The sequence below is a fragment of the Anopheles stephensi genome, chromosome 2 (genome assembly GCF_013141755.1).
Source record: "Anopheles stephensi strain Indian chromosome 2, UCI_ANSTEP_V1.0, whole genome shotgun sequence".
NCBI classification, from domain to species: Eukaryota; Metazoa; Arthropoda; class Insecta; order Diptera; family Culicidae; genus Anopheles; species Anopheles stephensi.
In genome coordinates this window covers 31432790-31459341 of record NC_050202.1, presented here as the reverse complement: position 1 = coordinate 31459341, position 26552 = coordinate 31432790, and the positions used below count along the sequence as shown (strand labels likewise).

General features: G+C 47.0%; 2 protein-coding genes across 8 annotated transcripts; both read right to left on the bottom strand.

Annotated features, from left to right (window-relative positions):
- Window positions 1-8867: 8867 nt before the first annotated feature.
- Window positions 8868-11144, bottom strand: LOC118503172 (two pore potassium channel protein sup-9). The gene is made up of 3 exons (XM_036036143.1): window positions 10485-11144; window positions 9752-10413; window positions 8868-9678 (listed from the first exon to the last, which is right to left on the bottom strand). Exons 1-3 carry the CDS (start codon window positions 10609-10611, stop codon window positions 9334-9336), a joined length of 1134 nt encoding a protein of 377 aa, XP_035892036.1. The 5' UTR covers window positions 10612-11144; the 3' UTR covers window positions 8868-9333.
- A 191-nt stretch (window positions 11145-11335) lies between these two features.
- On the bottom strand, window positions 11336-26181 carry LOC118503171 (1-acylglycerol-3-phosphate O-acyltransferase Pnpla3-like). Of its 7 annotated transcripts, none has more exons than XM_036036137.1 (10): window positions 26002-26181; window positions 23576-24144; window positions 16041-16273; window positions 15315-15967; window positions 14716-14784; window positions 14404-14509; window positions 14207-14328; window positions 13985-14132; window positions 13795-13915; window positions 11336-13325 (listed from the first exon to the last, which is right to left on the bottom strand). In XM_036036137.1, the coding sequence occupies exons 2-10, from the start codon at window positions 23733-23735 to the stop codon at window positions 12994-12996; spliced, it is 1944 nt and encodes a 647-aa protein (XP_035892030.1). In that variant the 5' UTR covers window positions 23736-24144; window positions 26002-26181; the 3' UTR covers window positions 11336-12993. The 7 variants fall into 7 exon arrangements, with proteins under 7 accessions (XP_035892030.1, XP_035892031.1, XP_035892034.1 ...); XM_036036138.1 differs by lacking the exon at window positions 26002-26181 and adding an exon at window positions 24299-24495 and having other exon boundaries at window positions 14207-14322; XM_036036141.1 differs by lacking the exon at window positions 26002-26181 and adding an exon at window positions 24299-24493 and having other exon boundaries at window positions 13745-13915.
- Window positions 26182-26552: the final 371 nt, after the last annotated feature.

Genomic DNA, 26552 nt, shown 5'->3' with positions numbered 1-26552 from the left:
CGAATTCAATACGCGGAACCGGCTGCTTTACATAAACACACGCACCCTTGCTACAGTGCTATCATGAATATTCAAGCTAGCTAGTGCACGGAAATAGGGTTTTATTTTCGGGTGTCAAATTTCGACAACGTATGCTTCTTTTGCGGGGACCATACCCAATGTTCGCCAAACAATTCTCATTTACACTCTACACGAAGGTACCTAATTGTAACGATGATTACGTTCTGCTCACCTTTTCTGCCCAATTGTTTGATGTTTCAGGTAGGTGATAAAGGTAAGGATTGAACATCAGGATCAAACGACACTCGCGATTGCCAACACCGGAGCATGTCAACACTATGGCCACGCTCGATTAACATTCCCACTTCCGTTTTTTTTTTGCTCTAGCACTTATGTGACCAGCATACCAACGGACTCATCTCATCTCGACCGGCCTTATCCTTGTGCTAAACCCGTTCCAGCTGCATTAATGCCGGCCCTATCGCTGTTGTCCTTTCACAGTACATCGATTGACCACCCACTTCGAATAGAGGGAGAGAGAGTAGGGGGGAAAAAGAAAGCAAATATGTAACGCCCCATCCGAATCTCCTCACGGTGACAATATGGGGGTGTGTGTCGAAAAAGGGAGGAGAAGAATATTGATGGGACATTACCATGTTATTTCTATGCATGTCCATACTTGCCCCGTACCCGAACGCTACGGTAAGTGAGTGTTGTGATGGAAGTGTTGAAGCGTAAAGTAAATCAGTTTCGGAAAACATGATCCCTGATCGAACATCGAACACATCACGATACTGAGATGGCATGGTAAGGGCATGGAAAGCACCAGAACAACTAGTAGAAAGCTAAAGATTATGGTCCAAGCATCTATTCTGGGTCTTTTGATGGTCAATTGAATTTAACAGATGGATAGAAAGCTATTTGCACGTACCGGGGCTGTTACTATCAATGAAGTAAGCTTTAAGTGTAGAAGCATTTTAGCTTCATGTAAGATATAACCGTATGATCAGCTTATGATAAACAAAATTATGTTGCCTCTTCTTTGGGACTACACAGCATAGAAAGATCTTGAAGAACTGGCTTTCTGCGACTGCGACTCACATGTAGCTGGGATAGGTAGGTGGTCCGAACGGGATTCAATCCCGGGTTCGCTGTTGCATCCACCAACCGTTTGCCCCATTTTTTTAAGTCATGCATTTTGCTACTCCAAAATTATTTTTTAACATTGATTATCAGTATTTGAGGTCTGTGAAAAATTTCAAACAGCTTGATAGCAAATCCACACTGGCAGACCTATACTGTATAAGCTTTAAAAAAATCCTTTTTCGTAAACATGTTGCTCATTATGTTGATTGAAATTGACTGTAACCTTATAGTTTTACGAAATATAAAAAAAGATGTTTTCCAACTTTTAAAACACTTTTTTAAACAATGTCAAATTAAGTGTATTAAGTGTCATTCAGCCTTTTGGAATCGGTTATTTGTTTCGTCGTCTGCGAGTATCGTGAATACGAATAGTGCAACAGCTAGAATGAATTAATTTTTAATGTTGTAAACAGAAGTAAAATAAGTTACGTTATGCTTGACTTGATCAGTTAGACAAAACTACAAATTAAATACATTTTTTGTTGTTGTGATTGTCTTTTAAATGTGGTGCAGCACAGCTTAGTGTACAGCAAATGCAGTGCGTAAAAAACAATAAGGCTAGACTAGTTTTTGAGAATAGCTGGAGTTGGAGTTATAGCTTATTTTGCTGTACAATATTTGCTCTTTACTTTTATTCATCATTTTGCCCAAATTTTTGTATATTTTTATTTTTGATTTTCGAAATTTATGATCCATTTTATGCAATATGTTTTGCATAAAGCCGCATCTATCACTACATTTATTGAGCTTTAGCCGCAAATGTTATGGTTACTGTACCTGGGATCTTCCAACTTATTTTGGAAGATAATTCTTGTAGCTTTATGTTTAAAAAAATGGGACCAAAACATGCTCAGGAACAGAAATAAAATAAACAAAATTAGGTTAACTGGTCATTAAAAAATGGTTTAAATTAGTTTTTAGATTATTTCGAGGCTACTACCTGGATTTTTTTTTCCAAATTTTAAATTGGTGATTTGGTAAAACTTTGGTTTTACTTTTTGGTTTGGTAAGCTCATATCAAAAAATGATTTGAGTGCTTAGTCATAAAAATGATGGATTTTTGTTAGTCGTTTTAAAGCTATGATACATGAAGTTATTTTCAACCCAGTGAAAAAAAGGTCTTATTCTTCTTCTTCTTTGACACTACAACCTAGAAAGGTCTCGGACTGCCATTTCTGGCTTTCTGTGACTTAATTTTACCCGTAGAACTTGATTTGATTCTTAACTGAACTAGTTAATGTTACGTACGAGAAGGCGGTCGGGATAGGAATTGAACTATGGTCCTACCGTGTGAAAATCGGCGCCGGCGCTGTTATTGTAAGTGTCTTTTAAATATGGCCCATAGCTTAGTGTTGGCTACCAACCTACCATTGTTGGTGCAATGACACTTACATATTGTCTTTGTAGTGGTAGAAGTGCGGAACAGGACACCAACGACACACGAGGCATCGGAGAGATCGTCCGGGCAGATTAGCAGTTATTTTTGTGTCTTGTAATGTTTTAATACCAAAAGTATTAATTGTAAAAATAAAACACGCAAAATATAGCACACATCAAGTATCATAAGGTGATCCGTCCGGTGGCTTTTTGTTACCGATCTTTGCCTTGGCAGGATATATCTATCCACACTATCTCACATCGAATCTGCTGACTGGGCCAGAGTTAGATTTATAGTAGAGACATTACAAAAGTCCGCTTAGAATGTTCGGAATCCCTCTAAATGATCGATGCATCCAGGGCATCTCGACCTTTTTAAAGGACGATACGCCTTTGCAGATATGAACGAGCCCCCGTGGAAGGCTCGGGGCAATAGGCATGTTTTTTTTATCAGCAAGCTCTGAGAAATTGAAGTGCCAAAACACTAGCGAATGAAGTAGTCTTATTTAACTCATAGCTTTTTACAGAAACCCCCTTTTAATTTGAAAATTGATTCCGCTTAAAAATTAATTAATTAATTAAAAATAAATAAATTTTAAAGTAACATGTGGTAGCGGCGCCGGTCCTCCCACGCCAGGACCGGGGCTTAAGTCTCATCTGGGCCGCTCCCCTATAGTGAGGATTGACTATCCAACTATGCGGTAACAATAAGTCTAGTAAACCAGCAATGACAGGCATGACCTAAGAGGTGAGGTCAATAAAGAAGAAGAAGTACAGTAACTGGATATAGCATGGTAAGAAAGTCTCCGAACATCCTACTCCACTTCGTACTTGGTGGATTGCTCTGTACGCTTAAGAGGCATTGGCCTTACTAGTTTCCCTCACTAAGTATAGTACCCCTTGATTTGCTTTATATTCTTTTACTTTAATGATTTTACACTTTAGTGAACTTTCACTGAATGAACTTACGTGTAACAAAATACAACTGTTATTCTTAGCCTTATTTCGTCTTAGTGCTTGTTACGAACCTAGCATTTAATAAGTTTTTAACACCGTCACATGAGTGCTGCTTTATTTTTTACATAAACATAAACTAATTTATCATATGGACTCACTAATTAAATTGAGGTTTTACTGAATGAACTTCTACTTTTTTTACCTTTAATTGAACTTATTGTATCATTATAGCTTCCACCTGGCATTTCAATAGCTTGGTACAATTTATTCCATGCAGATTAGGAGCGGAAATTGAATCAAACTATGCTTATTTATTCAACGATAAATATTCAACAAACCCCGAAACACTGTTTCCAACAAAACACATGGGAATACGTTACTATCATGTGTCGTTACTTACGGCACCAGATAAACTTCTTTCTCCATAAACTTATGCAACCTTTACTACCTTCTCACACTATCATGCGCTCCATTCCCATGGAAAGAATGAGCGTCTTTAAGTAAGATCCTTTGTTGCTTCCAATTTTCCAGAATTATGCTCCACCTTTCAGCCTGTCATAAGGCAACGATTCTCGTTCTACGGTCGGAGTCGATGCGAGAGAGGGTAGGCTACAAATGCTACTAACACCCTTCGTAGTGGTGGGAATTCAGTTTCCTCAAGTACCCAATTTACATATTTTTATGCGCATTCATAAACAGCAATCAGGCAATACTTTCACTTTCTTCGCCATCCTGGTCCTACGCTCCCGAAGGATGGGAAACTGCTAGTGCCTAGTGCCATAGGGATAGAAACAGTGGGGAAGGGAGTTTTCAACTCGTTCAACACGTCCTTTTCAAGTTTCTTCCTTTAGTTTTCAGTGTACACCACTTGCTTTCTATTTATATTTTGTACATTATTCACCTCTTATAATGCAAACTTTTCCATACTATAAGTTATGACTGGTAGCAATACGGCCAGGACGTTCTTCATGAATAAAAAAAAGTTATAAATGATAAATTGCGTTAAGGGGGGCTGTGATGGGTAGTTAAACGTGGTGGTAGTTTAATTAAAAAAAAACTCTTTGATATCCGATTATTATAGTCGATAATTTACCAACAACACACTCGTCTCGTCATCTAACTATAACGGCAGCTGAGGTATGTTCTAACCTAAGGTATTGAAGTTCTATATAGATAATGCAAGACAAACAGAGGTTTGTTAAAAAGACAGGGCTTTATGCTTCTGGAACTTAATAATATTGCAGCGATTATACTTGGAAAATGCGCATCATCGGTTGCTCCAGTACTAGCAAAGATTTATATCGAATCACGTCGCACAGGTATCTTTCCTGAAAAGTGTCGTGGTTAACTCATGCATACCAATGTCCCTGGAGCCCTGTTTGGCCTTACGAGTAAACTGTCACTTTAAATCAGCTCGGTTTTATCCCAAATAGGACAACCACGATATATCTGGTGCAGTTTGAGTTCTCTAGGTTTAGATTCCGAGTGGAAGCTGGGTATCATTCACCCAGTGCACAAAAAGGGCGACACACTAGACTGTGCTAACTTCCGAGCCATCACAGTCCTGAATGCTGCCTACAATATCCCTTCCCGCATACTCTTCGGCAGACTTGCGCCCCTTGCTACAGATTTCGTCGAAAGCTACCAAACCTGGTTTTGTTGGAGGGAAATCCACGACTGACCAAGTAGTCAGTCTTCAGCAGATCGTCCAGGCAGCCTACGATAGCATGGATCGAACCGAGCTATGGAACACCATGCGGCAGTACGGTTTCCCTGCGAAACTTGTTCGGCTGTTGAGGGCTACTATGGACGGTGTGCTGTGCAAGGTGAGAGTGTCAAACATGAAGTCGGAATTGTTCGCATCTCATCGGGGACTGAGGCAAGGGGACGAACTCTCCTGTCCGTTGTTTAACATCGCTCTGGAAGGTCGTGGATGACATCGACATCATCGGACGGACATCTGCGGAGGTTTTGCGAGGCGTACACCCGACTAAAACGCGAGGCCGATAGGATTGGGTTGAGGATCAATGCGACGAAGACAAAGTACCTGCTTGCCGGAGGTTCTGACCGTGATACAGCACGACTCGGAAGCAGAATATTAGTTGACGGCGACGATCTTGAGGTAGTAGAGGAGTTCTGTTACCTTGGCACGGTCGTAACTTCGGACAACTTCGTAAGCAGCGAAATCCGGGAGAAATCGTGCCTATTACGGGCTTCTCAAAACCTTGAGATCCAGAAGGCTCCTACAACGCACGTAATGCGCCATATATCGCACACTGATAGGGACGGTAGTTCTCTACGGACACGAGAGTCCTGGACTATGCTGGCGGAGAACACCAATGTACTCGCCATTTTCGAGCGGCGGGTGCTACGGACTATCTTTGGCGGTGTGTGCGAGTAGGGTGGGTGGAGAAGGAGAATGAACCGCACGAGCTACATCCTGACGGTTACCAAAGCCGGAAGGATACGCTGGTTAAGGCACGTGATGCAGATACCGGACTCATGCCTTACCAGGATGGTGTTCCCCGGTGACTTGTTGAGCACGAGGCGTAGAGGAGTTCAGCGAGCTTGTTGGTTGGATCAAGTCGGGTCAGACCTGCGGAAAGTAAAGAAGATGGCTGAGGCTAGTTACACTGATATAAAAAAAGGCATGGACATGTGATTCCTGCTATTCTGCTCGCCAAACGTGACAGGCTAGGATAGCTAAGACCAAATGCGCCAATCCTGGTCTCAATTTTTCGCGACTCGTTTCGCCTGGGCACCTATCCTGCTAGTTGAAAAGCCTCGTAGTTAGTTCCAGTGCACAAAAAGGGAGACAAATCCAGCACCTGGAATTACCGCGGCATCATATCGCTTTGCGCCTGCGCTAAGGTTTTCGAGCTTGTTGTGTACGAATCTCTTCTCGCTGCTGCCTCAAACTACCTCAGCACTACTCAACACGGATTCGTCCTCAAGCGCTCAACCACCACAAACTTGGTTGAATAGGACCATCGACTCCGGCTCTCAGGTGGACGCGGTATGTACGACCATCAAAGCTGCCTTTGATAGTGGCCCGCATTCCTTGCTACTCGCCAAGCTCCTGGTGTTGGGTACGCCCGTCCAATTGCTGACTTGGATGCGTTCGTATCTCGCCGGCCGATCGTACCGCGTGAAAATGGGAACCCATTTGTCGCGTTGTACTCCTGCTTCTTCAGGGATGGCTCAAGGGAGCAACCTCGGACCGCTGCTGTTCGTCATTTTCATCAATGACGTAACTAGGGTGCTCCCCGCTGGAAGCCACCTACTGTTTGCTGATGATGCGAAGCTATTCCTGCGGATCCAAGACCGGTCCGACTAACTTCGCCTTCAAGCTACACTCTGTTCATTCCAATCCTAGTGTTCAGAGAATGGTCTTGAATTGTGTGTTGAGAAGTGTGTTGTCGTAACGTTCACGAGAAAGCGCTGTCCTCTGGTGTACGACTACACATTAAACGGTTCTGCTATTGTCCGCAAAAGCTGTGTTAGGGATTTGGGAGTACTCTTCGATGAGAAGCTGAGCTTCCACGAACAGCTCGAACACGTCGTCACCAATGGCAACCAGCTGATATCGAGTTGGGTATCGAGTCGCTGAACCAGCGTAACCGCAACTATTTGTTGTAGGACTTTTGGACTACCGGATCGACTCCCCAGCACTACTCTCTGGGCTCAACTTATACGTCCCAAAAAGGCCGCTTCGCCCAAGGACGCTGCTTGACGTAGAGGATCGCCGAACCCGTTTTGGTACCTTTGATCCCTTTCTCCGTATGTGCCGCGAATATAATTGTATCAGTTATCGTCACCAACCGGACATGTCACGAGCTGCGCTTTTAAATTGTATTCAATCCGTCCGTCCTTATAACTGTTAAGTGTCGTAGCAATTAGGCTTCAACGGGGCCCTGCGTAGCCCGTTGAATTATAATGACAATAAACAATAAACAATAGCCAAGACCCCTCGTGATGTAGTTTCGATCGTACCTGATCGATCGATCACACTCAGTGAGGTTGGGCCCACATCTGTCGTGATCTCTCCGAGCGCCATCTCCGAAGGCAGCAATCTCGGGCCCTCATGGTTTACACTGTTCATCGATGGTCATGGTGCTTCGCAAATCGTTCACCAAATACGCACGTCAGAAGACCATCTTCATCTACAGGGCTCACCGCATGAGCTCAATTCTTAGTACAAGCGTAACATTTTAACTCAGCGTCGATAAATGCGTAACCATCACCGAAGCGCTATGTTTTTTAACCGAAAAGCGGTTGCGAGACACATACGTTCTTCAGCTATGTTTTAAGCGGAAAGATCCTCGCGATAAATGATTGTATTAAGGACCTAGACGTGCTCATCGACTCGAGATCAATTGAGTTCGAGGAACAGTTAGACCATGTCATTGCGAGGTGCAGCCAACTATTCAATCGTTTAATAACGCTAATGCTCGTTGATTTGATGGTGGTAGGAGTATGCTGAAAAAAGTGTGATGGCCTCTTTAAACGAGAACCTTGGTGCGATTCGAGTCTATCCCACGACGGGCTATGCGTATCGCTTTTAGTGCTTGGGATCGTCCTCTGAAGTAAATGACCAGGACCTTGCTTCTCGGGCTACCACCATCGGGATTCACCATCGATAGTCCAGCACTGCTATCGTCGATGTTCCTGTATGTACCCGCCAGGATGCTCGGATCCCTTGGAATGCATGCGATCACAGAGTTCCGGACCGCCTTTAGCTCTCGTAACTCATTGGTCTGCTTGTCTCGACTTTTCAACACAGTAGGTAAGGTATTTGAACCCGGTCACGGACTATCCAGTAAATTTGACTTTCCAGTTCTACCTCACCATCTTCCACTTCAACTTATCCAATGTCCAGTACAACTTGACCATGGTCGGCAACAGATTGCCAGTTCTACCGGGCAAAAGTCTACTTCCTCCTGACCATCGTCCAGAAATGGTATATTTCTCTCATTCTGAAGCACTCATCTTCCACCAATTCAGCGTAGTCACGATAAATGCGCAACTTGTAGCAAGCAGATAATACACTGTCGCAAACTTCATCTCCCCTTGGGCTTATGGCTGCTGGCGATTGTCACCTTGTGGACAGATAAAAAGCGCAATTAAAACTGTTAATCGCGTCATAAATATTCAAGTTTTATGCCCAACCTTCTACCCTCCCGAAGCCAGCCGAAAGCCAACCGTATGAGGCTCTCGGTTTAATATCTGGTGATCCGTTTTTTCACACCGCCTTTTTCTAAATGTTTGATTTAAAAATCACAAAATCCATGATGATAATGCGATAATCATTACAGCAACTTCGTTAAGAACGAATATCTTTTCGAGCCCCTTCTTTCGTATTGCACACCAACAAAACAGACGGGGAGTTCTGGTACTTACGCAAATTGCTTTTGCTGTTGTTTTCTTGTTTCTTTTTATTCATAACGCTCAAGACCGATTGTTCCCGGAGTTTTTAAATTTCTCTTTATCATTGCTAAAACTTGATCAACCGCCGCCACCCGTCTCACTTATTACGCTACTTACTTAGTATAAACCAATTCGTACGCATTCGCATGAAGGGATGTTTTTCTTACAAAAGTACTGTTAGAGGAAGATGATGATTTGCGGCCACTAATTGACCCCACCTTATTCGAGTGGTGTGTTTGTGTGTGTGTGTGTGTTGTGAATTAATTTTGTGCGTTCGTTGCGGCACGCAGCAGCTGCTGCATTCGTTTTTGTCATAGTGCTGCTTCCTTTTTGCTCTGCTGATCATCTCCATCACTCCGTTCCGTCCGTGATTTGGTGTATGTGTATGGTTTGGTAGGATAAGACGATCGGATGCCTCTGGGTGGCTTAAACCGATGCACGACCACGGCTCGGATGGAAATCGTACCGTAACGGTCGTATTAGCCCGTCGTCATCCGTTTCGAAGTCATGCATCCGGTGGCCATTGTTGCCGGGCCCACTGAAGCCTGCCGGTGATCGGAGCTGCGTCATTTCGCAGTCCATCAGCGGGTAACGGTAGTTCGTATCGATGTAACACCCGTTGCCGGCCTCCGTCATGTCGAACTTGGTCGGACAGTTGTGACACACGGTCAGCGGGTTGATGACCGAGATGCGATCGTAGCACCGTTCATCCACACTGTCCGTGTTCCCCGTAATGATATCTCCGTCCAGCTTGACCGCTATTTGCATTGCCTTGATAAAAACAGGAAATGGATGCGTCATCATTATTGCCCCATGAGGATTTCGCCCAACCCCTACTACTTACTTGTATTGCTTGCGCTTCATCGCGCTTTTCATCCTCCGTGTTCATCGTAACGAAACGCAGCACAAGCAGATTCAACGAGGCGGCCACCACCGCCAGCCCGAACAGGATGAAGATCAGCGCGAACGCCACGTACTCCGGCTTTTTGTTGAGTGCGTTATCCTTCTGCAGCGCCACCATATCGCCGAACCCGATCGTCGTGAGCGTGATGAAGCAGTAGTACACCGAGTCGAAGTAGCTCCAGCCTTCAAACTTGCTGAACGCTGCCGCACCCCCCGCTATGGTGAGCGAGCTGAGCGTGGTGACCACCAGTATAAGATCCACCTCGGAAGCGATCGCTTTCTTGCAGTTGAACGACGTTTTTACCGCGTGCACGATCACACTGCTCAGTCGGTTGACGCGCTCGCCAATGCTCTGGAACATGACCAGGCCCAGCGGAATGCCGATGGCGGCGTAGCACATGGTGAAGATCTTCCCACTGACGGTGGACGGTGTCGAGTGACCGTACCCGATCGTCGTCAGCACTGTCGTGGCGTAGTAGAACGCACCGGAAAACTTCCACTGCTGTCCGGCCTTGTGCGGTTCCGACTTCATGATGACCGTTTCGATGACTTTGAAGTCCTCCGCGCTGATGTTGTACCGTGAGATGAGGATGTTTTCGACTGCTGCAAGTGGGAGAGATTGGAAGTTGGTAAGTGCATGCATCAACCCTAAACGAGATGTTGTCGGTGCGTACCACTGAGTGCCTTCCACCGTTTCTTCTCCGTCTCTGACTCGAGCGCATCGAACACGGCGGCTCCAATTAGCAGGTATGTGAACGTACACACGATCAGGGAGATGGTCCGTACGTTTTGCTTTTTCATGCTCGTTCTGCACTGCCTGGCCTGGTAGGCTGAAGGAATATGACGGTTCGGGAAGCCTGGATACGGTGCGTTCTAGCACACCGATTAAAAACTATTCTTGTAGCCACTCTATTTCCACCGCAGACAACCAGCGGACACACTACACGGTAGAGTGGTTATATCTTTTAGCTACGTGGAATCATTGTGGGCAGGTAGATGATGATGGTGCTGGACAGCTAGCCAAGTGGGGTGGTCGCTTGTGGGGAAGAATTGTGGATTCGGTAGGAATTGGGGGGGAGTTTTGGCACGGTTCTAGTGGCACAAGTTCGGATTCGGCACCAATTCCTGCGCTACGCGTTCTCCTTCCCGCCCCGAACGTTCACGGTACACGGTGGTGATGGCTTTCGGAGTATAGCACCATGACAAATTCTGCAGCAGCGCCTATATGTCTATCGATTGATTTTTTTCCTCGTTGTTTGACGACCAACAAGGATTTCTGACATTTCTCGATGAAGCTGAAGGATACCGACTGCGCATGACACGCAAGGTGCGTACAGGACACACACGCACACCATCACAAGTATGCTCAGAGGGCGGGGGGGGGGGGGGGCGGGTTTCACATGGAAAGGGACTGGGGGCGGGTATCCAATTTACCGAATGAACGCATGCTTCACTTGCAGGCACGTGCTTAGCGGACAGTGCTATGCGCCCGCTAGGTCCACACAAAAGTTTCGATCGTTTTTTTTTCTGTTTCGTTTCTTTATTTCGCGCAAAATATATTCTATCGATAAATCGAACCGTATAAATAAACAAAATGTCACGCGTTTTTCCCTCGGCTAGGAACTGATGGACAAGGGGATCGTTCAATCGTACACACTAGGTTTCAAAAATACATATTTTCCCTTGTCGATAACGCTTTTGGTCCTTTTCCCCCTTTCTAGCGCTCCCCGGTACCGTTACCGTTTTGTTTTGTTTGTTCGAGCCATTTTTTGTTTAAATAATTTTGCTTTTTTCTATCGCTTTTACATGGCATCGGGACACGCACGGAAACGGAATCAAACGCTTCTCACACCGGCTACACAAAAAAAAACTTTTCCTATATCGCCTTTTGTTTAGTCGCGCCGTCTATCCCCCTCTACAGGTACTATTACTGCTCACCTCCTCTGCTCTGGATTCATTTAAACAAAACAGCTTTGTTTCTATTGCACAGCCTTTTGTGAAAATCATGTTTTTTTTTCGTTTTTTTTTCTTCTTAATATCATTCACGACGACGAGGCGAGAAAAAGGAACACGGCGACGAGCCGGAAGTGAGGAAGCGGGGAATGGGGGATGCTGATAAATTAATCGGTTGCTAAAAACGAACCATAACCACTACGCACCACCTAACGTTTCTTTTTTTTTTCTTCGTTCTTACATATACTTGCATTCAAAATCACATCCGTTTAAAAGTTGCCTCTTTCTGAAAGCTGTCTTAGAAAATGAAAGTATCAATTTGTATTGTTTTTGGTTGACGTTGCGATTTAAAAGGTCTCCTCGCTAGCGGAGAGGAGAATGGTAGAACAATTGGTTGAGAATGAAATCGAGAGAGAGATGGTGAAAGAAGGAAGAATTATTCTACGTTAAAATTAGTTACGTACCGTACGATCGTCCCAACCATCAAATGTCATACAGTCAGCCGGTACCGAACACGCCATTGCATACTCTGATCCGGACGGTCGTACATAATTCAAAATAAAATACTCTATGTACGCCATCTTGGCCATACTATTCGAACCGTGCACGCGATGGAGCCGCATTTTGTTTTTTTTTTAAATCAAAAGAAAGTGCCTTCCCTACTCCTAATAGGTTCCTGCCTACGTGCAAACCTATGCATGTCCCTGCTTGCAGCTATCGTACTATATCCATCCCGAAAACTACTCATGTACATTTTTTGTTTGTTTTCGTGTAAACATCAGTTCACCTGTAAGTCTTGTGAAACCACGCGCGGCGGAGTCGCAGCTCCCATCCTTGGTCCCACTTGTTTTGTTTCGTGTGCACTCCACGCTTTCCTCGGGGCACGGAACCACTTTCCTGTCCCGCGTCGATTTGGCACTGCTTGCTTCTTTTTTTGGCTTTTGAAGCGCCTCCAAGCAACCAGCCCGCGAATCCGGGGAGGAGGAGGAGGCTCGAAAAGGAAGGTAACTTTGGTCGCTACTAAATGGTAATATCATTCCGGTAACTTTTGTGTTTTTTTTTTGTGTCGCCCAGACACGAGTAAGGTCCCTGCCGGTTACCTCTCCCTCTCTCCGGTTGTGATATGCGACGAGCTTGTGCTTTTCGCACGATCACGTGGTTGCTGTTCACGTCAAACTATCAACTGTATGGCCGTGTAGCGTTGAGATTGCGAGAGCCAGCGCTGATGGTTTACATCTCGATCGAGTACGAAGAGGGAGGTTTGCTTAGCAGCAGCGTTGCCGATTCGGACATGAGGCTGGTCTGCTGGTCCGCTTCCGGTTCCAGCGAGGGATCGTTGAAGTCGGTTGACAGCTCTTCAATTTGTACTTGCGAGCATTCCCACGGGTTGATCGGATACTGTGAGAGCGTGCTAAGGCCGCCAGTGTTGTTGTTGTTGTTGTTGTTGTTGTTGTTGCCGCTCATGAGGTGATGATGGTTGCCAGTCATGAAGATGCTGGGATCGATCAACTCTTCGATGTCAATTATATTGTCTCCACCGTACGAGTTGGTGTAGAGGAAATCTGCAAGGGTGACCAAATCAAAGAGCGAGAGAGAGAGCGCACATTAACAATAAAGTAAATTAAATTAAGCAAAGATACAATTTACATGCTCTTTTTACTTTGAGCTACACATACAACAGTAAACGTACATAGAGTGGTTACAACACAGTCACATACAACACATAAAATGGTGGTGATAGTAGAAGGTTGGGTGCAGTGTGTTAGTGATAAGGAAGATCCTGACATTAAACACCGCGTGCAGAGTGTTGTGGTGTGCAATTTTCTGCAAGGTTAAAAGAAATTATACAATTACAAAACACACACGAGTCAAAATACTGCTTCGGCAAACGAGATGTTGCAAAAGGCAAACGAAGGCTACAACAGTGTATTAGAAAAAAAAACACTCCAACGAAAGATGGTGATGGGAAAGGTGGACATACACAATGTGCCATGGTGGACGTCCAACTATAACGTTTCTTCCGGCCTGTACCTGGCTGTGTTGTTTCCCAGTCGGTATCGAACTCCAGCTGCTGGTTTGCCTCAAGCTCGTTGGCAGTTTGTAGCGCAGGATTGTCACTTTCGCTCATATCGAATATCTCCGTTACCTTAACCTAGAATTGTTCAAGGATTCATTAGCGATGGAGTTGTATTTGTGGCTTTACGCGGTTCAAAACGGTTACCTTATTGTCTTCGTCCATGTAGTAGTAAGCGTACATTGCGTCGTGATGCGAGGATACTTGCAGTATGTGATCGAATGCGTCGATATCGCCCATCGCCGAATGGTGTCCGGAGGTGTAGGTCGGGGTGATCTCTTTGCTGAAAGTTTTGCTAGAATAATCGAACAAGCGGAACGCTGTTAGCAATCGACTTTGGAGATGCACCGGACGAACGCATACACGTACCCATCATCCATTCGCATGTCGATGATCGAGCTGCGATGACTGTGCTGGTGATGCTGCTGTGCCATGGTTTGGTTGTACTCCGTGAGAGCAATCTGGCACTGTAGGTTCGCTGTCAGCTGTTGCTGCAAATGGGGGAAAAAAAAACAAACTTCCGTGAATTACTCGGCTTACAATCAACGAGCTTACCTTCACCTTACCTTTTGCCGCCGTCGCACCTTCAGCAGGATCGTGTTTAAGTTCTTCAGCACAAACTCGCTCATGGCCCAAATCTGTTTGCCTATCGATGGTGCCGCACCCATTAGCCTGGTGGAAAAATCGTACCATTTAGTCAGTAAGGTTGCCCTATTATTAAATGCATCAAGATTTCTCTAGCATTCCGCAGCACACCCAAACTTCCACCACCAACAGAAAATAAGGAACAACATACGAACATAGAACGAACGGGCACAGGAGGACGACAAGCACAGGAGCATCTCACGTGGATGTGGATCGATAGTTCGTGCGCTTACCGGTACGCTAGACGGTTCTCGAGCTGCGCTAGAAAACGCTGCCGGTCAGGGACGGCCAATGTTGCCAATCTGTCGAGAGGAAATGGAACGGGATCGGATCGAGACGAGGAGGAGCATACAAGATGGTTACATTTCGAACGCTGTGGGGCTGGCTGTTGCTTTTCCCGCAACCCCTGACCTGTTGCAGGGCAAACCACATTCCCCAGCACTTGGTAGCGGAATTGTCTCTGCTCGATCATACCACCAACGATGCTAGCGGTGCGCAAAATTTAGCAAGGAGGAGCAACATTTGTTAAGGTGCGGGATAGGACGGGAAGGGGTGTTTTAGCGGTTAGTTACGATTTCTAATTCAACTACTTAGGCGGTTCATTGGTGAGGTGGTGGTAATGGGAGTTGGTGTAGCGGAAAGCGGTTATGATTATTGCACTTAAGAGCGTCTAAAGTACAGATCCCAAACAGATAGGAAAGGACCGACGGTTCCGACCTAGAGTTACTTTTACAATGCACACATATAAAGGGTGATGGCGGAGCGTAAGGGTGCGACCAGCGGGAAGGAACTGAAGCAAAATGACTCTGCTCCACTAGCGAAGAAAACTCACTTAGTCAGCGTGGCACACACGATATCGGCTGGTAGAATTGCCGGAAGGGAAAGCGCAGTCAGCAGCTTGCCGCCCCGATGACGGAACACCCAGTTGATTAGGCCCTTGTTTGCCTGCTCGATGTACGTCTGGAACACAGTCAGCACATTGTCGGGCATGCTTCCCACCAGCGCGTTCTTTCGATGCTGCGTACACTCTTTGCACTCGCTGCACTCCGGATCGTACTCTTCCAGGATCTGTTCCTCCAGGTTCGGGGACGGTTGCTCAGCGACGACGAACGTCGATTGGACCGCTAGACATCGGGTGCAGCTGATGAGATTGTTCCGGTGCAGGAAGTTGAGCGCATCGTCGAATCCCTGCTGACAAAAGGAGGACAGTATTTCGGGCTTCGGTGGGAACAGAATGCGACCGAAACGGTTGATGTTTTCCTTGGACAGTTCGATGCTAGTGTTGGCCCAGTTGACGTGGAACATCTGCGAGCTATTGTCACGCGGGCAGATGTCGCTTTCCCCACAGAACGGACTGACCGTCACCGTGTTCTCGTCCAGCGTCGGAAGGTTATCGGAGAACGCACCGTCCATATACCGCACGCCATGGAAGCGGGGTGGCAACAGGCCCGAAAACACCGGAATAAAACAGGCACAAAGGAGAGCCTACGGAAAACGGAGGATAAATGGTTTAGAGAGAGAGAGTACACGGCGATAGCGGTAAATGGTGCACCATTACCTGAAGAAGATCCTCGCGGCTATTGAACTGTGAAACGATCACGTTCTTGCCATCGTACACACGGGTCAGCGAGATGTGCAGCTTGCCGTTGACGCGTTCGTGCGCATCTGGTGGCAAAAACTTTTGCAGCCCTTCCAGCAGGCAGGTCTGAATGTTGAACCGTGGGCTGAACGGGCCCAGCGAATGTGATCGGGCTTCGTTGACCACGCGGAAGAAATCCGACGTCATTTCTCCTGTGAAGGTGAGAAAACAACGATTGATTAGCTACAGGTGAAATTGATAGTTTAAGTTGTGTGTGGAGTTTTTTTTTTTGTTAAATGGCTTCAGCGTGATAGTGGAGCATGCGTAATCGAGACCCGGTTGCGCAACGCGACAAGGTTAACCACTTGAACCTGACACGAGCTGGCGTGTGACGGAAAGGGTGCTGTGCTGGGTGCTCGGTATGTCGAGAGTCCGCGTATTAATAATAGCTCGCTGGGCGAGATCATACCAACGAAAGCATGTTTGCAAGGTGTAATTGATAGTTATGTACGTGGACTTTAGAAGCATTAGAACGACATCACGCGGAGCTGGGGAGACATGTGATTGCGATGAAGTCATTCAAAATGTAGATAAACTTGGCGGCTTCCTCATTTTTCCCTCCCTTTGCACACACTTTACGATCGATAATAGGCAATGACTTGACTTTAATAGCACCAACAGTAGCATTAAAGCGCATCTAATTCCCGATAAAAAAACGACTTTTTGCACTTCTCTATCCCGGAACGAGAACGACCCATAAAACCCCCCGGGTATACCTGTGCAGTGCAGTTAATGCATCGGCGGCCCTTTTTCGATTGCCTTTCGAAAGTTTTCTGTTGACGTCATCGCAGACACACCTTCTTTGCTTCGTGCTTCTCACACCACACGCCGCTACCCACAGCATCTCCGGAAACCAGCCCAATAGCCAATGGACGCTCGTAGCGGACGGGCCTCCAAAAAAGCGAAACCAACCAACAACAGCAAAAAAAAAAAACCTTCCAAACAATCGAAAGACGAAAGTCATCCGTAGCATTAGACCCGTCTTTCAAAAGCGGGTCGTCCGGCGGCAACTCCTCCTCCGACCCTTCTTCCCCGCTGTAGGGCGACGCGTCCTGCCACCCTACCCTACCTCGCGCTCGAGCTCGAGATCGTCTTTTGCGCCGCACACCGTAGTGGCGGTTGTTTCCCAACATAAGTCGGCGCATAGATTTCGACACCGTGCTATGCTACGTGTTTGGTGGGGGTATGCTTCGTTGATTGTTATGTGTTGGTGTCCGATCACGCCATATGCCGGCCCTTCTAGCTTGCGGCCTCCTTTCCCGTCTCCCGGCTCTTCACCGTGCGATTGCGACTCGCAGCAAATGCTTTCGAAAAAAAAGGGCCCGAGCTACGCAGTTCCCGAAATGTCGCCCCGTTTGGAGACGAATGGAGAAGTTTCTAGATACACACGTAACGGGGTGTCTGTGGGAGAGAAAGAGAGCGATTGGAAGACGCACGGGCGACGGGGCACCGGGAAGGAACCGGGTGATTAGATTTTTGGAGGCCCGTCAACTGGATTTTTGAATCGCAAACGTAGACCCCCCTTCGGCTCAATTGAAGCGGGGTGTCTTTTTTGCGTCGCAGTTAAACTATACGAACAAGAGAACGTAGGTCCCGTGCGAGTTAAAAAGAGACGCGAGTACCAAGATAAAATCTCGAGGTCACCGTAGCCGTCGTGGACGTCAACAACAAGGGGGCATGTGCGTGTAACCGGGACGAGCCCTTCAACATGACACACGACCGCTGCCCGCGCGGAAAGGGTTTTAGAATAGACGAATTGGTATCCGGCTTGTTATGGCCGCCTAGGTCAGTGGGAATGTTTGGAGATCATGTTATTACGATTCCGGACTGACGATGATGTGTTTTGTTTGTCAGCTTTTCACACAGGCGGATGTTTACGAGCGGAAACAAAAACACCCGACTTTATCGATCATTGATCATAACTTGATCATGCACTTAGTGAAAACAACATCCACACCCCGGACATCGGTTGCTGTTTAGGTACTTGCACTTAAGCAATAAATTGTCAAATTTCCCGCTCGTCCATCAAGCGAACCTACGACAAGCAGGTGCATTCTAATCGTAAAGTTTGCGTCACACAAGGCTCATTTACCGGAGTTAATCTCGCTTAATCCCTTTGCCAATTGTTGAGATAAAAAATTGCGTGCCTCATTCAAGGTCACAACGCATGAAACACTTATCGATACTTTCAAACCCGTGATTTACCCGCTGGTGGTCATTAGTTTACGTATCCAAACATACATGCGCACTACCGTAACGAACTACAAATGCTTCAGCTCGCCATGAACCCTTGGCCTTGCGAGGGCACGTCACGACATTAATTTAAGCGGTTTCTTAGTACACCGTGCACGCACCGATAAGGCACCCCACACGCTAAATAGACAAAACCCCCGTTGCGAGTGTTCTGCGGGGCAGCTCTCCTTCACCAGAGACAACCAAAAACACAACTCTCTAGACATCTTCTTCCTTGGTTGCGTGTTTCAATGCGAATGTTGACGTCAATGCAGCGCACGATGGTGGTTTCTTATCAGAAACCTACCACGAATCGCTCCAGAACCGTGTGCGTGAGTGTGTTGTGTCCATAGCGGAAAGAGTTACGACACCATGCACCGAAACATATAAAAAAGTGTTAATCTTCCAATTCCCTGACCTGGAGTCTGTAGCATAACTCTTCGTCTAGAGAGCTTCCGATCATCCGATTCCGAACGCGTCATACCAGACATTGGGGTCCATGGCATTGGCATCATCATCAGACCCCATTTCGGGTCAGTAGGATCAATCGAGTATGTGTGTGCCAGACAATCTCTAAAGAAGCAGGTCAGTTGGGTCAATTTTGGACATTATTTCTAGAGCTCGCCAACTTCATCAATGGGAAGATGAAAGCCGCAGCACACTTTTTGATAACGATCAGTTTGTTTGCTTGGTCAGGGAAACTATTTTAGCAAGCCGGACATGATTTGTACCAATTTATAGGGCACCAGAAATTATTGTTTGCGAATGATCAGTCAATGATCATCGCTTGATCAGGAGAACATCATTTTCGCTTGCTCAAAATGCTCACCCAGGGAACTGCTACTTTACCGCCGATGTGGGTGACAAGTGGCCGAAGCTCTTTGTGATGCCGGCGCGTTTTTCAGGTCACCTCATAGTGCCCCCATGATAAAGGGAGAACTAATCGGAGCACCACATTGTTTACACTGGAGCTCGCGCGATTATCACGACCAAAACCGCGCACCCTTTGCCAGACTCGATCGAACACCATCTAACCCAGAGTTGTTGGGCTGCAGTATTGTTAGCAACATTGAATTGATCAATCGACAACCCCTTTCTTATCGCAATCTGGCTGTCCGTAAGGCCGACGATGAAAGCGATGGGGCGATGCAGTTAAACAAAACAAAGCAATAGGAAAAAAAACTGCCATCAGGGCAGGGAGACGGTTGGTGCATTAGGCTCGGTGGTGTGCGTGTGTTTAGCTTTCTATTGTAGCAACACAAATCATGCCATCATTTGCGTCACACGCGATGCCACGTTAGTAGTCTTCTGCTCTGACTCCGATTGCTAAGCCCTCAGTTGCCTTTGTTCGGAAGAGGCACGGGTCATTGGGAGCTTAGTGACAACTGGCAATGTGCAACAGCACGAGTTTTGTGACACAGAACCTCGTGCTAGGACAAGCGTTCGCGAAATTGATTCTAATTGAGGAAGGCAGCCTCTGAATCATGCAAGCATGGGAAGAGAAGTTGGCAAAGCAAAGTCCACCGGTTCCTGTCACGTGCGCTGCAATGTTGCAAATCCATATGCCAATTTCAAGAGGCATGCGGTGTCTAGCGGTTATCTGTCATAGTTGAATAATCAGACGTTCGTGTATCCACAAACACATGATCGTTTAACGCAACAGGCACAATAACAATTTCACTTTTGAAAGATCCTTTAATGCCGCAAATCGATATCAGCAATAAACCGCGTCGTTTTTACCATTTTGCAGGCAATAAAAGAGCTCTCGCAATACCCCAATGCCACCGGTTCGCACCGTAGGCTGTAGGCCTGTAACAAATGCGTGTGACCTCAGCCGGTGCCCTCCGACTTACAGCAATCGCTAAGGCTTCCACTTAACACATGTGTCTCCACCGGGTCCCACCACTTCACCCCATCAACCCGCCGAGCGACAGAGAAAGAATGCAGCCTAGTGATACTAAACCAACTTGTTTACAACCATTTCGCGCGCACTTGGGCCGGCCGCGGGCAGCAGCATAGGCCAACGTGCCTTCTCCAAAGCGCGTTAGCGGCACGTGGTTTTGACCTTGCGAAAAATGAGCGTCGTTACGTCTCGGCGAGTACTGCAGCGATTGGTGCAATTTCGCCACAACAGACATGCTTGCGACCATGTGCCTGGGGAGGCCAATAAAATCCGATATCCACACCAGCCGTGGACGCGTGTTGACGATGGTATGACGAACGGACGAAAGCCTCCGACGATGCACGTGAGCGAAATAAAATCGGTGTGCAGTGAAAGGCCTGATCATTGCTGGAGCAAGCAAGGGAGGAATAACTGCAACCGACAAGGGAAAGTGTTTCGTTAGCGGTTGCATGGCCAATAATGCAACATGCTTTCAGGCGATTTGTAATGCATGTAACGCATCTCGTAGAGATGAAAAGTTGGCGAGGTGTGTGAAGCGTATTGTGAAGTCGGAGCTATTTGAAACTCGATCGTTTCTAGCACTACTCTTCCAGCGCTCCTCTAGAACTGACCTACCAGGTTGCGCGATTAATATATTCAAACTATGTAACGCGTGGTGGACACTTGCCAGCTTGCTGTACCGCTTTTGCAACAACCCGAAGCACGAATGCATTCGAAATGAAGTTTGTTAGGGTAAGCGACGGGTTTGTGAGCAAAACTAACCTAATTTTCCTTTGTCATTATGACCTCTGTTTTGCTCACAAAACTTCTCGACACTGATGTGTCGCACTGATTGTCACCGAAAACAAAAACTGTGTCACTCGTTTTCTTCAAGCACTACGCAAGCAAACATAACACAAGTGCTGACGGTGGACAAACTATGGCAAAAACGAAACAAAGCTTACCCTAGGTCTGCTGAATCGTCGTCTTACGGAGAAAAAGGGACATGTTTACGTGTTATGTTTTCATTATTTTTTAAATTCACCGCGATTACGCGATCGTGCAGACCGCAGCTTCAGATGGTGCAGAGCATCCGCAGAAGTTGATAATGGGCAGAAGAGAACGAGAAGTGTGCTTACGCGGTTCAATAACCCAAATAACATGCGGAACAAAAAGAAAACCGGCCGATCGTGATAGTGCACGGATTCTTCACACATTCTTCACACAATCGGGTCCGTTCGTAGAGGAAGAAGCGGTTTAAGCATTCCTAAGAGGTGTTTTTTTTACTCATTTCGCCGAGATAGAAGCGAACAGTCCAAAACATTCTCCACCCCCTTCAGAATAACAAATCCCTTCTTGCTGCCCCGCAAAAATCAGCGCACAACACAGACACACACAGTTAGAGCACACAGGGAGGTGGTATGGTTCACAGCTGATAACCCTGCCGGTAAAATACACTGCTGGAGTTCCACCGGGCAAACCTCTGGACCAGGACCACTCGGTAGGGCAGAAACACTCGTGAATTTTACGACCAACTTGATCAACTTGACCACGAGAATCTCGCCGCTCATCGGAGCTATTTTGCGTCATCAGCACAGCACAGTCCTGTGTTCCGGGCTTTGCGAAAGTACGCAGGGGGGCGACCAGTTCTCCTGCGTCGAAAGTTTCTTAAGCCGCGTTTGAGCGTTGTGTTTTCCCATCGGCCGCCTTCCCTAATCATGGCAACCCATTTCTAATGCGTAGTACACGTTTGACCCTGAGACACTGGAGACTGGAAATATTTGCGCACATTTTCAAGGTTCTTCTACGATTGTTGATTGCGTTGCGCTTTTTAATTCATTTTCGATCATATACAATCATTTAGGGGCTTCATCATCATCATCGGTAGGATTAGAATGAGGCAAATTCATTTCAACACTCTTTCAATCTAGATAGCGCCAAATGGGAGTGAACCCACCACCCCGAATTCATCATAGAATCATAGATTAGATAGACTCTGGGCGGTGTGTTTGATAACGACGATTCTTCCTTCTCGAAGCTTTTGCCTTGTCCACTCACAATGCATATGTCCGCCGCGGTTGATTCTCCACCTCATCCTCCACCTCATCCACCGAGACAGAGACCGAGACCGTCCAAAGTGCAGCATTTAGGTTTCCCGATACGAAAATCCCTTCCTACGGCAGGCGTGATCTCATCGCCTCTTTGTCCGGATGGAAAGAGCGATAGGCATTAGGCCACGCGACGTCAAACAAGCCCCTTCCGCTCACGGGACACCGAATAAACCCACACGGATTCCTACCCGTGGGTAGGGCGATGGGGAACAGGGATAGGGAGATGCTTATCGCTGGTTGCTGATTAAATTGGATCAATTTTCAACCCCTTCCGCAGGATCGATTTCAAGGAATCTCGCCCAAAGTGTGGGGAAAGTCAGACAAAGGAGCTCGAACTTTCAACCGTCCACCCTCTCGTTTCCACCCGGTTCCAGCGCCACGGATTGCAATCAGCTGATTGTAGTTGAAACATGGAGGGGGGGTAGACAAATCATCAGCCTTTATTCGGTGCATTTCGGTCCAAAGGCCAGATATTTCAAAGGCTTCCTACCGCACTCTCGCTACTGCGAACTGTCTGCGGCGAGACGGCGTGACTAATACGTGCCCCGCTTGATACGCAAAGAACTTGTCCGTTCCCGGTTGGACACGTGTTTGAGGCTAAACAAGCTGCTGATTATTCGATCGATGGAATTGAGCGATTGTATGTGAGACTGCAAACAACGAAGGGCGTTCGGTAAACACTTTGCGCCATTGCACATCTACATCGACGACGGCGCGGCATCGGAAGTTCTTGACAGCCGCCCCAACATCAAACAGAAAATCCCGTTTGCTTGCGAGGATCAATGATCCAAGGGTCGTTGTCAGGTCGGCAAGCATCACTTTGTGATGTATTCTGCCGGCGTTTTGGGTCGTCATAATCTACTCGGCGAACCATGAATGACGAAGATGCTGTTACCCCGGTACCTTTTCTGAAGTTGGGAAAAACATCGCCAATAATGAGAGTAATTAAGGGTAGCAGCTAAAGAGCTTTTAATGCACCTGACGCTGCGAACGTTCCCGAACTACCTGCACCGTGTTGGAAGAGATGGAGAGGATATCTCTAATTGACGTCACGTCACGTTTCCCAGACAAACGATTGTACTCGGGGATTAAGGTAACCGAAAACCTGGGCACGTTTAGAGACCTTTCTCCAGGCGACAATGTCCGCCGCGTGAAGGTGTTGCCGGCACGTTGAGCAACCTGACTTTGCGCCCTTCCTGTTGTAAGGATTCCCCGACCCACAAACTTACCTAATGGCATGTCGCAGAGCAGACAGCAGGCGGCCAACGCTCCGGCCGATGCGCCACTGATGCGGTGCAGCAGCAGATGGGGTGCATACTTCTTGAAGGCGACCGCAACACCGACATGATAAATGCCGAGAAAACCGCAGCCGGCAAACGATAGATTCATTTTCGGATGGATTGCCGCGGATCGAGTGCTGGTGTTTTCCGTACTTCTATCACAATCACCGAGAAAATCTTACACTTCACGCACAGAAACACACACGACGCACACGCGTTTCGGCGGTTTGTAAGGCTTTGGGGCCGTAAAACTTTATAACCACCGCAAGTATTTTATTCGTTTGCAGGAATCTTACCTAAGCGTAAGCCTCTTCGTTAATCACACTAATTTCCTTCCGCACACACACACACTTTCTTCACTTGAACTCTCCTGTGATCGTTTACGCTAGTTTTAACGATTATTTTTCAACTGTTACGACCATGTACACTTGTTCCCACCTTGAGTTTTCACTGGTTTTCCACACAAACACAAAAACAAAAACCTTGCCTCCAGCGGGATAATTTACATTCTGTCTGTCCTAAAACGATACAAGAAAAGCGAAAGACGGCGTTAGTGGCGGAGCAATAGTCACGCTGCTTCACATCATTCACACCGCACGTTCGGTAAACAAACAAAACGGCACAGCCCTTCGGGGGCTGGAAATAGCGCGTGCAGTGACAAAGCAAACCTACACGCGAAGGGTTTCTCCTCGAAAACCTTGGTAACGGCCGGGGAGATCGTTTGTGACAGGATTATGGGAAGGCAAGAGACTTCGTACGGCGGTAGGAGGTTGAAAATGGCGGTTGAACTGCTGCGACGCGCACACACGATCACTCGGCTCGCTCGTCCGGAAGTAGACTGAAAGCTGACCGTTAGTTGGGGTCGCGGTTTTATACCCACCCACCGCGCTCGCTCGGGACGGTCGGTATGTTTTCTTCAACCCTTATTTCGTCTCCACCGTTCTCACTCACACTTGCTGTGGTCGTAGTAAACCGCTGTGGGCGCACTGATTGGGTGGGGGGAGTTGTGGTGATGGATGTGATTGACATCATCATCCGACCAAGTTGCTCTCTTCTTTTCTCTCTCTCTCTCTCTCTCTGTGTGCTTCCCTTGCAGCACACGGGAGAGCGTGAGTTGATTTGGGGTTGGATTTTTACCGCGCGTATTTTTCTCTTCCAAATGCAGTTTCGAGGTGAAGTGGTCCGCTCGGTCAGTGTGCGGGTGATGTAAACAAAAACCTTCCAGGTCGTTTTCCCGACGTTGGACAACTTTGGAGACGTTCAGTTCGGAGAGTGCGGACTGTGTAACAGGTTACAGAAACACACTCAAACACACATGGGCCTTTTAAAGCTTGGTTATCTGCCCACTGTTACTGGAGTGTCGGTCAGGCACATCAGCACACTCGCCCGAGGAAACAGCAGTCCGACCGAAGCAACACTCTCTCCCCTTTTTGGCTGAGACGGTATCGTAGTGCAAACTGCACACAACCACACACGAACAGCTGTTTCGCGCATTGCATTGCTGGCATTCCGCAGCGTCGTTCGCTGTACGGTGGAACATTCCAAGCAGAAGCATCCATCGCCAACCCACCTGCTGCTGGCCCGGTTGCCGTTGAGTACCTTTAAACGCGCACGTACGAAAGCGGGTCGACGAGGAAGGCCGATGGGAAGGCCCCCGAGCGGCGTTGCTATAGCAACCGAAAGCAAGCGCTTATTTTGTGCGTTTGTTTCGTTTCCGCGCTGCCCTTTTTAGCGGTTCGCCCTGCATTTCTACCTGCTTTCAAGCGAACCTTCCGGCCATCCACTTTCCATGGAACGGAAACCACGGAACGGCCGCGCACAGAATCGCATCGTTAAAACTCCCTGCGTGTGTGCGTGTTTGTGTGGAGTGACGGGCAACGGTAAAGGACCGGGTTGGTGGTGCGGCAGCTGGCCCGATCGTCCCTCTCTTTCGGTGCGTTTCTTTCTCCTTCTTACGCACGCACAACGGCACGCGGAAGGATTCGTCGTTATCCTTTGTAACGGACGTTTCTTTGTTCCCTTTTTTCTCTCGCTCTCGCCTGGGGGCGCTTTTTCCGTTTTTCACCTTCCCACTCGCACCGCTTTGATGCGGCCCGCCACAGACGCACACGGGTGGTTTTCCTTCTTTTTTTCTCAATCCGTTCAATCTCACGCACCTTCCACCAACTTGTGTCGCAAAAATCTTCCATCGGATGTTTTGTTAGTTTCTCCGCTTCTTCGCACGCAGTTTTTGTATGGACACTGTATGCGGTGGATTTTCGGACAAAAATGCCCGGATTTTCGTGCAAGAGTGCACGTTTTCGCTAACACGCACATTCCTTCGATAAGGCGGGATAACATATTTGCAACACTTGCCCAACCGGGACGATACGTACTTGTAAACTACTGAGATGATTCAACTGAACTGCAGGTTACGATGCAGCATCCACTGTACTGCGTTAAGAAATCTGCTATCAATGTTCCGATTCTAAGCTAGTGAGATGTAAAAAAGACGTTCGGTACGTTCCGTGAACTATTCTTGTTTTGTACGTCCGACACACCCAACGTTGTTTTCACCAAATATTCAACGACCTTGTTCCGCAGTCGCTTATATATCGATCTGACACTTGCGAGCTGTCAAAGTTCGGCAGGGTTCGGAAACGTACCCTACCAACATTTTGCGTTTCTGAGTCTGAGTGCCAGCTGAGTGACCGCTGAGTTCCCTTAATCTCCGGTCGAACAAATAACAGAACACAAAAGCGTATGGCAAAACGAATCATGTGACTGTTTGTATTTTCCGAAAATTAAAATATGTAAAGTAGTTCATGTTTTCAACAAAGGGTTACCATTAATTATTTCCCAAAGTTATAAGGACAATTATAAGACAATCATTAAAATTTATTTAAAGCGCTTTTTGAGTCTGAAATGTTGATTCAAAATGTTCAAG

What these genes read in the sequence shown, in the direction of transcription:
- LOC118503172 (XM_036036143.1), bottom strand. Translation starts at nt 10,611, where the DNA reads ATGAAAAAGCAAAACGTACGGACCATCTCCCTGATCGTGTGTACGTTC. An exon ending in ACGGTGGAAGGCACTCAGTG is followed by an intron (nt 10,414 to 10,484) that starts GTACGCACCGAC and finishes TCCCACTTGCAG; the next exon opens with CAGTCGAAAACATCCTCATC. An exon ending in ATGAAGCGCAAGCAATACAA is followed by an intron (nt 9,679 to 9,751) that starts GTAAGTAGTAGG and finishes GTTTTTATCAAG; the next exon opens with GCAATGCAAATAGCGGTCAA.
- LOC118503171 (XM_036036137.1), bottom strand. Translation starts at nt 23,735, where the DNA reads ATGAATCTATCGTTTGCCGGCTGCGGTTTTCTCGGCATTTATCATGTC. An exon ending in GCCGCGAGGATCTTCTTCAG is followed by an intron (nt 15,968 to 16,040) that starts GTAATGGTGCAC and finishes CGTTTTCCGTAG; the next exon opens with GCTCTCCTTTGTGCCTGTTT. An exon ending in GACATGCGAATGGATGATGG is followed by an intron (nt 14,133 to 14,206) that starts GTACGTGTATGC and finishes CGATTATTCTAG; the next exon opens with CAAAACTTTCAGCAAAGAGA.